Here is a 13,270-nt window from a genome sequence, read left to right on the forward strand (position 1 = left end):
CATTATGATATTGTTCACAAATATTGATATGCATTTTGACAATTAAGTACTGAAATTGGATATTATTTCCTAGATGGCATTCAAATGTTGTATGTTTTGGTTTTATAATGTTTAAATGACATACTTTGTGCTTAGTTTCATATGAATGGCATATATATTTGCAAATTTCAATGCATATTTTAAAATTTCTCTATATATATAGCCTTCCCCGTTTGTCGTCCCTCCCCATCCCCAAAATCACCAAAAAAAATTGTCATCCCCGTACCGAAAACTAGGGGGAACATTGGTGCAATATAAGTATTAGGTAAGAATGAGGTTAGAGAACACACAATACACAATTAAGTCTGCTCCTCTACATTACTGCCTTAAGCGATTTATTGCAGGAATAAGAACTAGTTATTATACTCCTAGTAACACTTCTTACAAGTCTAATATTTACAAGATCATCTTCAACAAGTAGATAACGGCATTGTAAAGTTTGGTTGTTCAAAATTTGCAGAAACTTTACATGGTATAAGAGCTCTAGTAATCAAACCTAGGCTCTGCAAATTGACAATCAGATTTAAAGTATCCAGCAACTCCTACCTTCAATGGCTATCACAATCAGACCCGAAGATAGGTTTGATGGAAAAGAACACTTCATTGCTTGGAAATTTAAAATTATGATGATTCTTGAAGACAATGATGTAATACAGTTTGTTGATAAAAAATCCAAGCAACCTGATGTTGGTCCTCATAAAACTATCTGGAGTAAAGGAAACAGGAAAGCCATGCAAATCATATTAGATGGAGTTAAAAATGAAATAGTACCTATGCTAATGAAACATCAGACAACGTTTAATATGATGAATGCATTATCAAATGCACATGAGGTTAACAATGCAACTAGAACACTTACACTAAAAAGGAAACTAAATCATATACAAATAAAGAAGGTAGAATCTATGAATTCATACTTCATAAGAGTGGCTAGTCTAAGAGATGAACTTGCAAGTATAGGGACCATAATTGAAGACAGAGCTGACATTCATGGCTATAGATGGGTTACCGGATTTATTGGAAACATTCTCACAAGGAGTAAGTGCTAGAGACAATCTTCCAAACTTTAATAGACTTAAACAAGATTGCCTTCAAGAAGACTCTAGGAAACTTAAGAAAGGAGGAAAATTGAAAACTGAAGATTAAGAACTTCATGTTCTCAACATAAATTCCTATAAAGGTAAGAAGAAGCACTTCAAGGAGAAGAAGGGTAATCAAAGGAATGACAAACCTAAGAAAGATTTATCCAAAATAAAATGCTTCAAATGTGAAAAATTTGGACACTATAGATCTAATTGCCTTGAGAATACAAAGCAGCAAGTAAACTATACAAACATTACTAGGAAAGAAGAAAACTATGATCCTAAGAAACATGTACTGTATTCTGCACTATCAAATGAAGTATCAAGCACAGCATGGGTAATTAATAGTGATCATCTCGACACATTACAGGATACAAAGAAGTACTAGACTCAATATCAGAAGAAGTTAATGGCGAAGTTACCATAGGTGATGATTCCAATCATTTAGTCAAAGGAATTAGGAACTACACCTTGAAACTAAAGTCGGGTATTTCTCTCCATCTCAAAAGAGTACTCTATGCACTAGGAATAAAAGGGAATCTAATCTCTGTTACAACACTTGAAGATAATGGACATAATGTTGCATTCATGGACGGTAAAGTAATGACTTGGTCTAAGAACTCTTCATTTAAGAAATCAAAGTTGTTTGGTCAAAGAAAGAGATACTTGTATGAGTTAAACATAGAACCTATTCAAGACTTAATTCATAAAGTTACTGATATAAATGAAATGTGGCATAGAAGGTTAGGACATATAATCTTCAAAGCCTTATCAACTATGGAGAAGATGGTTACTAGTTTACCTAAGTTGAATAAAGATCATTCAAGCATATGCAAAGGATGTAAGAACACCAAAAGTCCATTTCATAATAGCACTAGAAAAAATAACAACGTTTTGGAATTAGTCCACTCAGATTTATGTGGACCTATGTCTATTTCTTCTCTTGGAGGATTTTGGTACTATATACTTTTTATGGATGATTTCTGTAGGAAAACATGGATTTACTTCTTAAAATGTAAAGAATCAGAAGAAATCCTTAAGAGAATTCAAAACCTTAAATGAAAACTTATCAAGACACAAAATTAAAACTCTTAGGACTAATAATGGAGAAGAATATAATTCAAACTTGTTAAAAGATTTTTGTAAAGAAGCAGGAACTAAGAGGGAGTATATTGTTCCATATAACCCACAGCAAAATGGGGTAACAAAAAAGAAGAATAGTACAATTATAGAAGCAGCAAGAGCTATGATATTTGATCAAAATTTAAAATATTATCTTTGGGCAGAAGCCTCTTGTACAGTTGTCTATATCCAAAATGGAAGTCCTCACTCCCACCTTAGAGATAAAACTCCTAAAGATAAGATAAGATAAGATAATAATATTAATGTCTAACAAAAAACCATAAAGGTTTATGGGACTAAGCATACAAACAGAAGAGCCGGCAACAGCTGGATCACCAAACGGTGACTGAAAAGAAAAACAAAACAAGACAGAAGATCAAGACAAGGCAAGAACTAAGAATCCTTCATTGGTACAAAGTAGTCAGATACAAAAGGATATAACCGTGGACAATTCAAAGTCATAGACCATCGCTGAGATCCACTGGAGGAGTGTCGCTACCTGGAAAGACTGGTACAATGTCTGACTGATCTGGAAGGAGTGATGCTAGAAGGCCTTTTCACACCCCGTGATGGAGACAAGGGGGAGAAGGCGGTGATGAGCTGGTCAGAGGTGTAGTCCTGAGATGTGGCTGACACAAGGGTATGCTTACGAAGTTGGGTGGCCTCCCGAAGATAAAGTACAAGACGTCGCTAATCAACATAACTAAACAACTCTAAAAGAGAGAAACAATCCCTGAAAAGACAATAAAATCTCCCTTTGATCTCATAGTAAATAGGGCAACGAAATAAGAAATGGGTCTCAGTCTCAACCTCCTCCAAAGTACACAATCTACAAACCCGATCCTCTCTGTCCATATGGTGATCAATCTAGACCCGAAGCCAATGAGAACCAACTCTGAAGGAGCCCAACGAGAATCAAAGGCCGTGACACCAATGCCGATAGAGATATGTAGGATGCACAATAATACCATTATGAATCTCAAGGAAATGCTTAGCATAAAATGCCATCTTAGGTTGTAATCCGCCAGGAGCATTACTTCAAGTAGTGATAATGTATTGTCTATAGATATCCTGTCTAACATACTCATTCAACTCCAAGAAGTCTTTTCTAAGGTTAAACCAAATATAAGCCATCTTAGAATATTTGGGTGCCCAATATACATACATGTTCCAAAAGAAATGAGTATTAAGTTAGAACCCTCCGGAAGGAAAGGTATTTTTGTCGGGTATAGTGAAACATCTAAGGCATATAGAGTTTTCATACCTGGTCAAAAAAACATTGAACTTAATAGGAATGTAATATTTGATGAAGATCTAGCATTCAAAAGAGCCCTTAGTTATGAAGATCCTACATCTATACCTAGTTCTGAAGAAAATCATGAATCCGAGTTTCAGCAGGAGAACATTGAAGAAATTGAAGATGAAATTCAAAATCTTAATCTTGAAGAAACTCAAAATCCTAAGAAAAGACCAATTTGGGCTATTAAGACTGTAGATGAAGCACAAGACTTTGCTGCAACATATGGAACCTTCAGAGAAAGCAAAAGACCCAAAAGATTTTCTAGTTATGCAGCAAACATGAGTGATTTATCTAAATCAGAACCAACCAATGTTTCAGATGCTATTAAACATATAGCTTGGAAGGATGCTATGACAGAAGAATACCAATCCATTATTAAGAATGATGTTTGGGAAATTGTTCCAAAGCTTGAAAGAAAATATGTTGTTTCTTCTAAGTGGATATTTAAAATCATGCATGTTGCTAACAGTAGCATTGAAAAATATAAAGCCAGATTCGTAGCCAAGGGATTCTCTCAGGAGGGAATTGATTATGAAGAAACCTTTGTTCCAGTTGCCAGATACACCTCTGTAAGGGCAATCATAGCTATTGCAGCATCAAAGGGATGGAAAGTACATCAGATGGATGTGAAAATAGCATTTTTGAATGGAAAGATTACAAAAGAGGTATATTTGGAAAAACATGAAAGATTTGAAACTCATAACCCTAAAATCTTTGTTTGCGAGCTCAAAAAAGTTCTCTATGGGCTCAAACAGGCTCCAAGGGCATAGTATGAAAGAATTGATAAGTACCTCTCCAATTGTGGATTCTCCAAGAATGAAGCTGATCCAAATCTCTATTATAAAAACGATAAAGATGATATGATAATTTTGATACTGTATGTTGATGATTTACTAATAACAAGTGATGATCATCTTATAGATCAATGCAAGAAAGATCTAATCAGAGAATTTGAAATGAAATTTTTAGGACTCCTTCATTACTTCCTAGGACTGGAAGTATGGCAGAACTCTAACAGCATCATACTTAATCAAGGAAAGTATACATTAGACATCTTGAAGAGACTTGGAATGTGGAACTGCAAACCTATGTCTTCTCCTATGAAGACTAATCTACACAAACTTAAGGAAGCAACAGCAGAATCACCCTCCATAGATTCTACTCTTTACGAACAGATGATTGGGTCTCTTATGTACTTGGTAAATACAAGACCTGATATTTGCTATGTTGTCAATGCTTTAAGTCAGCTTATGTGTGAGCCAAAGGAGATTCACCTAGTTGCAGTCAAACACATCATGAGATACTTACAAAGCACTCTTAACCTTGGGCTCAAGTATGAAAAAGTTGACGTGGACTTACATGGGTACACAGACTCATATTCGGCTAGAAGTGTTATTGATAGGAAAAGCATTTCAAGATGTTGTTTCAGTTTAGGCTCGGCAATGATATCATAGATGTGCAGAAAGCAGGCATCAGTAGCACAAAATTCCATAGAAGCTAAATACATTGCAACAGCAATAGCCTCTCGGGAAGCAGTGTAGCTTAGAAAGTTACTTGTGGGATTATTTGGTCAACCCATGAATCCTACTATTATTCATTGTGATAATCAGAGTTCCATCAAGCTTTCTGTGTATCCAGTTTTCCATGACAAGTCCAAGCATATTGAAATTCCTTACCATTATGTAAGTGCTATTGTAGACAGGAATACTGTAAAGTTAGAATACATTTGCATTGCAAATCAGACAGTAGATATTCTTACCAAACCTCTCTCTCGAATGAAGATAGATCACTTCAAAAAAAGACTTGGTATAGTTGAATTATAATACATTTGTGTTCTTTTATTAATAAAATAAATTTGAGTTAAAATTATTATTGTCAGGCTATTGACTGTTATGGGATTCACCATTTGTATTCATTATCTAAGAGGTGACGATCTCTGAGATAATGAACACTTGTATAAAAGACATTATGAGAGATGATGATCTCTCAGATAATGTACTGAATAGTAGAGAACTACTAAGTTCAAAATCACATTGTGATGTAGACATTTCTATGCCTATGAGTCACAACTTGGATAAAGGAAGAATTTAATCATTCTTCGGATTTTATCCTATGTACTAGTAGATCTTAATTCAGGATCATATTGTGATATAGGTCTGCCAACACCTATGAGTCACAACTTGGATAAAGGAAGAATTTAATCATTCTCCGGGTTATATCTTGTATATTGCATTTCGTGCAATACTGTTATCACAAGTATAAGTCATATCACAGGTATAGTAATATGACACAGTATCATGTGTTCAATAATACCACATGCTTAGAAGATTTAGATAGATATAGAGTATCAATCTATGCTTATTCATCTTAATTGATGATGTTAGATATGTTATCTCTCAGTATGATTATCAAGTTAAGAGGGAGTGTTAATTCTGTAACTCTGGGAATCATGACTGATCTGAACTACAGATCGTACTGATCCTGTAATGTATGAATATCCTTAATCGGATTTGCCTCTTTAATAACCTTAGTGATTAACTAGATCAGCGGCCTTCTTAGGAGCATTTAATAGTGTTCTTTTGCATGATTGTTGTTAGTTTAATTACTAACTAATTATGTTTTCTAGGAGACATTGATCATGGAATATAATCAATAGTTTATACATAAGGGCCGACCTAGAAAGAGTCATGTCCTTTGTAAGGCTATGCCCCTTGGGTGCAATATAAGTACGAGGTAAGAATGAGGTTAGAGAACACACAATACAAAGTTAAGTCTGCTCCTCTACATTACTGCCTTATGCAATTTATTGCAGGAATAAGAACATTTCCAGAATAGTTATTATATTCCTAGTAACACTTCATACAAGTCTGATATTTACAAGATCATCTTCAGCAAGTAGATAAAGGCATTGTAAAGTTTGGTTGTTCAGAATTTGCAGAAACTTTACACCCCCCTTCTTCTCTTATAGCTCTTGAGCAGGGCTTAGTCTGCAACTTTCTATTTCTAATCCTGCACTCTCTCATCCTGATGATGGATCATGTAGTGTGATCTGAAAAGTTGATGCTAAAAAATACACAATCGAATCCAAAAAAGAATTTGCTTTAAAAATGGATTGTGAAAATCTGATAATGTTAAATGAGATTTAGTAATTTGCACAATTTGTTTACTAGTCTTAAAGTACCTTTCAAGTTACTTCACAAAATCATTTCTGTTCAGTTTAACTTATATGGTATAGTTTTATTCTTTGTTTTGAAAAAAAAAATATGATAAATTATGTGTATATGTCTTACTAATTGAATACCTTTGAAAATGAATGGCAAAGGGCAATATATTTTGATCTTTCCGTAGGAGCAATAAGTGCAATACTGCATCCATCAGTGGCAGCCCTGGCTGTTCTCCCACTCCTATGAACATAGACCTGAAATACACAAATTAAGCTCAGTTGCATGGGAAAATACCAATCTTACATTTTTATACTAAGCAGTAAAAGATGTATCCATAAAACTGAATGAGCGCAGAACAAAAAGGATGACACCCTCAAGTTAAAATAACCTCTGCAGAATGTGGTAGTTGATAGTGAATGACTGTTCTAACACCAGGAATGTCAAGACCCCTTGCTGCAACATCCGTCGCCACAAGAACACAGTTCTCATTTTCCTTGAAACGATCCATAGCCTATACATACACAAAACAAATAGAAAATAAGAAGACAAAAAAAAAATTATGGAGAAAAAAAAATATCAAGAATGCCAATGCACCAAGACCATTTATTTTAAATAAATTTGTGCACATACGAAATCAAAATTATCTCTATTAAGAAACAAAATAACATATAATTAACGGACTGCCCTATGCAACACTAATCTACATACTTCTTGGCTTCAAATCACATGGTATTTAATCTTCGGAAACTAAAATAATCATTTCCCTTTTACAATGCCAGAATTATTTATTTAATTTTACTGTGCAGTCCTAGATTTTAACGATACAGTTTATTGAACACAAGGACCCTCCCCCCTCTGCCACCCTGCCCAAACCAACTCTTCCCAATAATTCTCAATTCGGTATTCATTACTACATTTGACATGTTGCATTATCAATCTCTAACCATTACCAAAAAACAATTATAGTGTAATGATCCTTTGCTAATTGTTCTTTTCCCATTTCAATTTCCAATGGCTTGGCCTATCACATATTAACTCCTTGTACATCCTGAATTGACCTACTGGTGAAGAACTTGTGCTCTTGAAAGTATGGTATGTAATGTTAAATATTTTGTCATTAATATCAAGGATCGATGATCAAGGTCGTATAAATTTTGGTGGATTACTCAAATTAACAGGGAACTACAACACAAAAGAGGAATGAAATGCTTATCAAGCTGCTGATTATTCATCAGTTACTTGATTAATTGCTTAAGCTGATTACTTAATTGCTTGAGCTGCTTAATTACTTGAATTGTTTGGCTGTCTAGTGGAGCTACTTGATTGCATGCATGAGTTGTGTGTTGTCTGTGTCTGCTAGTTGCTTGTCTACATCATCAGAAATTTAAAATAATAATTAAATAATTGAAATTATTTCATGCAAGTATTATCGGCAAGAGACGAAGATTGAGTTTGATATTAGCATTCCACTGCACTTCTAAGGCCCTGGGTCTTCCTGCTGATAATAAACAATTGGTGGTAACCGAACTTCATTTGAGCAATTCAAATAAAAGTACTTATAAAGGTTGCCAGTATTCTTTAGACATCTATATTGGCACTTCTTAGTTTGAGACATTGTGTAGGAAGTAAAGTTTATTCCTTTCGTGTACTATAATATCCTAGCTACAGTAGTGTTTACTGTAGAGGGTAAAAGGATACTTATCACATGTAGTACAGTAAGATATAACACAAAACAAATACTTTATTCATATACGCAATATGCACTCCAATGCTTACAATATGATTATGATGGTTACAGTGATTCTGATGATGTCCCAAAGTCCCTTCCGGACGGTGTACATATACTTTCCCAAAAGGGTGACTCAACCGTCACGCGCCCCTTCAGATACAATTCTACTCGTCGGCTAGAATATCGAATTTACCGACAACATCATCCCCCCCAAAAAGTAAAGTCATCTCCGGACGACAATTACAACATATCTAAGACATATTAACAAAACAGAATACATTAATTGTGACTAACTATAACAGGATAGATCTTTTTCCGTTACATCACATTCACATTCCTCAGGTGCCTACACCAACTATTCTCCAAAAACATGTTGCATCTATAGCCTCTGCTAACACAATATTGTCTCCCTAGACAAGCTGACCTTGATAGCCACTCGTGTCGCCTTCTCTACTTCCAACTCCTGGGTACACTGAGCCAAGTGTTGCTCTACTACCTCCAACTAGATGGTCAGCTCCTCCCGAGCTCTCTATGCACCCACCAAAACAGCGTCAAGTCCAACCAACACCTACTCCAAGTGCCTCAAAGCATAGCATCCCTCTCGAAAGGCTTGCTCCAGTGCTCTCTCCATCTCTGGCACACAGACACTCTATGCCTGCAGCAGCTTCAGGTCTCATCAACTGGTCACACTTCCCACAACTGATAACTAAACTAACTGGGGGTCTAGGGGGCAACACCCCCAATGGGGTTGAGAGGCAACACCCTCGCAGGGTCCTAGGGCAGAGCCCCAAGTGCGCTCTCTGTCACGATATAGGGCAGGGTCGAGGGGCAGCGGCCCCGCCACCGGACGGTGTACATATACTTCCCCGAAGGGGTGACTCAACTGTCATGCGCCCTGTCGGATACAATTTTACCCATCGGCTACAATATAGAATTTACCAACAACAAATAGTCTGTGGGTTAGGGGTTGACTGATTTCTGATATTGCACCCACCAATATTTTTCTTTTAATGAACCAAGGATGAGACCAACTAATTCTGTTTATTACAGCTGTAGTTCGCTGCGATCAAAAAGTTATTCCAGGAGATGCAATATGCAATTAAGCAGGAAAATATATACTTGCAAGAATTATTTGAATCAAACTGGAAATACAGGCAGAATTCCATAATCTTTCAGCAAAACTAGAACAAATAGAATTTTCAGAGATATGAATAACATATTTAGACAGCTAGGAAAAAACCTGGAAACATCATTGTGCCTGCGATTTACAATAATCACTGTACCTGCGATTTACAATAATCACCGAACTGCCTAACTATGATCTCCTACTTGTGTCTGATAACTGGAGGTGCTTCCTAATTCAGAGATTACGTTGCAGGTCTGCCACACCCAAAAACTGATAATCCAATGACTCGGGACAATGGAATTTGACCAATGATCTGCTACAGCCGTCACCTCTTCAATCCATTATCGTCCTCATTCAAGCTGCACTCCGCTTGGGAATCTGCTGTGGCCCAACAAGTTTTAATCTGCAAATTCTCCTATGAATGCCCCTACCATAAATCTTCTACTCTAAAGAACTGTGTCCTTCCACGAGCAAATACAACCCTGCACAACTCCTGACGATATCTCTGGCACGTGAATAGATAACCGAGAACCATTATCTCAGGCAGGATGTATAATAGAACCTCTGAGAATATAATCTTCAGCCTCAATATAACCCAACTGGTACTCCTTCAACGAAATCTGCAACAACAACTGGGGTCTTGTCCAGTGCATTGAGTTAGAGAGGATTGTCGCCCTCACTTTGTCTCGGGAACATAAACGAGTCTCTGATTTTTCTTTGCAAAGTTTTTCTTCTACTCCCCATGCTCCTCCACCTCCAATATCACTTCCCAGTCCCTCTCACACCAACACCCAAGATGGAAGAGTAACTGTCGCAAAAGGGAGATCCAATGCAAAAGCATTAGCAGCATGATGGGGGGGGAGGAGTTACGACTGCCCACAAACCAAAAATAGGATGTGCCACGTAGAAACAAGTCTGACCCAGCTCAGTCAAGCAAGAATGAGGTGGAAAAAAATAATAATAAACTATTACAGCCTTCCACACCCACGACACCCTTACTAATTAACTTAAGCCTATTGGGTGTTAAAAATAGGCTAGGTTCTAAATTTTGGACTTAGGGGTCGGAAGGGGACATGACAGTCCTCCCTCCCCAAGATTGCCTGTCCCCAAGCAATCGAAGAGCTGGGTGGTGAAGAATCTGATCATTCTCGCAAGTTGCGTCTTCAATTGGTAGACTGGCCCAACTAACCAAATACTCACGGATGGTTATGTTCCTTAGTTGCCTTTCCCTTATGTCTAGTAAATCTGTCGGAACCAATTCTAGCTTCCCTTCCTTGTCAAGAGGGGGTAATTCCAAGGTGCTGGCCAATGGCATTTTTAAGACAAGAGACATGGAAAACATTGTGAATTTTGCTATCACTGGGTAACTCCAGCTCGTAGGCAACCTCCCCAAATCTTTTTTGTACCTGATAAGGCCCATAAAACCTTAGTTTAAGCTTCTCACATCCTTTTGTCTTAAGCGAACTTTGCCTTTAGAGCTTAAGGCACAAAAACACCATTATGCCAACTTCAGAAGACCTCTCTGTCTGGTGCCCATCTGCATACATCTAAGGCTGGTTCTGTGCACGATGCGTGTTCGAAACATTGAGCCGTGTTTCAACTGTTAACAATATATTCCATTCATTTGACCTGAGGGTATCAGACGTTAACAATCTTGACTAAAAGGATGGGTGCATATTTATTTTTATTTTTACTTTTATTTTGACTTAGAGTTTTCAGTTTTTTAATTTTCTTTCACAATTGGGTTCCCCCTACGCCCATGTATTATGGCTGGCATTACAAATCTAACAAGTTTACTGCGGTGTTATCTGATCTGCATTATATTCTGCTCTGTCCGCATTTGCAGTCTTGCAGTTTATATTAGAATGTGTGTGCATTTCATATAACATACTACTGGATGTTGCCTCCTCATTCGGCCTGATCTTTCATATGCAGAGCACCTGGGCAATGATAGTTTGAAATATTTTCTGAGTGTTTTCAAATACCATCATATTTTTATAGTGATATTGCAGATTAGAAGCTGTAATTTTTGATAAGTTGGTAGCTATTGCAGACTATAGTGTGGAAAATGCTTCATAAAGTATAGTCTCAACCTTGGCCCAAATAACATTTTGCTTACAGGTAGAAATATTTTTAGAATCAAGCTTATTTCATACAGTTATTATTAGTTTAATATTTTCTGTGAATGCCATCTAAGTTTTTCTGCAGAGGTGGAAAGATTATTATTTGAATAATAAAGTGAAACATTGCCAATGTTTTGGTATGAGGAAATATTTTATGAGCAATGTTGAGCCAAACATTTCAAGAGCACTGGTAACTGCGCATAGTTTGAAATATACTCCCAGAACATGAGCTTGCTGCTGAGAGTGCATATAGTTTATTTAAATCTTCATGAAGGCATTTGCTGAGTGTATGAACTTGCCATGAAAGTATTATGTCATGCTTGTACAAGCAGTCGCTGGAGTTGATGATTCTTTACTGATGTGGCAAGTATGGTCACTGTTGTCACAAAAGCTTGCACCCTTGCCTGAAGTTTGACCTAAAGGCAACCTTGTGAAACATTGAAATAATCTCCAAGTTGTGGAACTTGAACAACGAGATTGAGTCTCCGGAGAAGGCCGGCTTCCTCGCTATCAGGATGCACCTAACTACTTCTTGAGGGGAAAAGGGAGAAGGAGATACATCAAATAGTATGTTCAGTCTTATCCCTGCCTAGAAATGCACAGTTCATCAATATAATCCCAAAATACATAGATTCAATCCTTGCTTTAACTCAACAACCACATGAAGATCAGAAACCAATAGAATGCTATAAGGAAGGAGCTTCACTCTATATCATTCAAAGGCAAAATAGATACAAACAAGTTGAAGAATGGAAGCAATACATTAATAGAAGGCAAGAAGATATTGCACAAGTATTAATGGAAGAAAGAGGTACAACAAAGAAATACATTCACTCAAAGGCCAAGGGAATTACAATAGCGGAGCATAGAATACAATTGCTATAGAATCAGAGAGAGACTGACTGACCCCTTGAAAGAGTTACAAAATTTGCCTTTATAGCTCAAGCATAACTAAGAAGACTTCAATGAAAATCTAAAATTCAACCACTGTCTTCAAGTTGTAGAGGACAATAATTACTGATCCTAGGAAGATTTGATCGAATGCACATCCATATGTAGGAAATCCGATCTTTTATGTGCATCTTGGGCCCTGAAGAGACAGAAATGGCAGCCATAACTGCTTCGACTGGTAGATGGATTACCATGATGGCGAAGGAATGTCTTTTGCATTTATCAAGCTTTGAGAACATCCCTTTGATCACTTGCAACCACCCTTCTCCTTAATCTCTCCAACTGCTTCCAAGACATTTATTTCTCTCTTGGTGGGTTGTTCAATACATCTGATTTCATATAAGTTTCCTATTGCTTCAGTCCATCCCAAAATCAGATCCCCGTCATTGCTGTGTAGACGCTCATCCATCTGGCTCTGTTTCCTCATGCTCCAATTCTGCAATTTGAGCCTTAAACTCAATGTTTTTGTGCCACCTCAATGGAACATCAACACAACCTATTCAGCTTTGCATTCTCATATTTAACTTTTCTCAAGTTTCATTGGTGGAGCACTTCTGTCATTTTACAGCTCAGAAAAGGAAAAGCGCTTCTCATATTTGACTTAGGTCTTTACAACCTTAAGACAAGCTATGGC

General features: G+C 36.8%; 1 protein-coding gene across 2 annotated transcripts in view; it reads right to left on the reverse strand.

The window, feature by feature from the left end:
• LOC149569776 (P-loop containing nucleoside triphosphate hydrolases superfamily protein) overlaps nt 1-13,270 on the reverse strand; it is an 86,849-nt gene that overhangs the window by 58,455 nt on the left and 15,124 nt on the right. For both annotated transcript variants that reach the window (XM_089822500.1, XM_089822501.1), the window contains 2 exons: nt 7,096-7,218; nt 6,845-6,961 (listed from right to left, as the gene is read on the reverse strand). In XM_089822500.1, coding sequence (XP_089678626.1) covers nt 6,845-6,961; nt 7,096-7,218 — 240 coding nt within the window. The remainder of the gene's footprint in view (nt 1-6,844; nt 6,962-7,095; nt 7,219-13,270) is intronic.

The sequence above is a fragment of the Cupressus sempervirens genome, chromosome 3 (assembly GCF_028749045.1).
Source record: "Cupressus sempervirens isolate cs-2001-9-10 chromosome 3, ASM2874904v1, whole genome shotgun sequence".
Taxonomy (NCBI): Eukaryota; Viridiplantae; Streptophyta; class Pinopsida; order Cupressales; family Cupressaceae; genus Cupressus; species Cupressus sempervirens.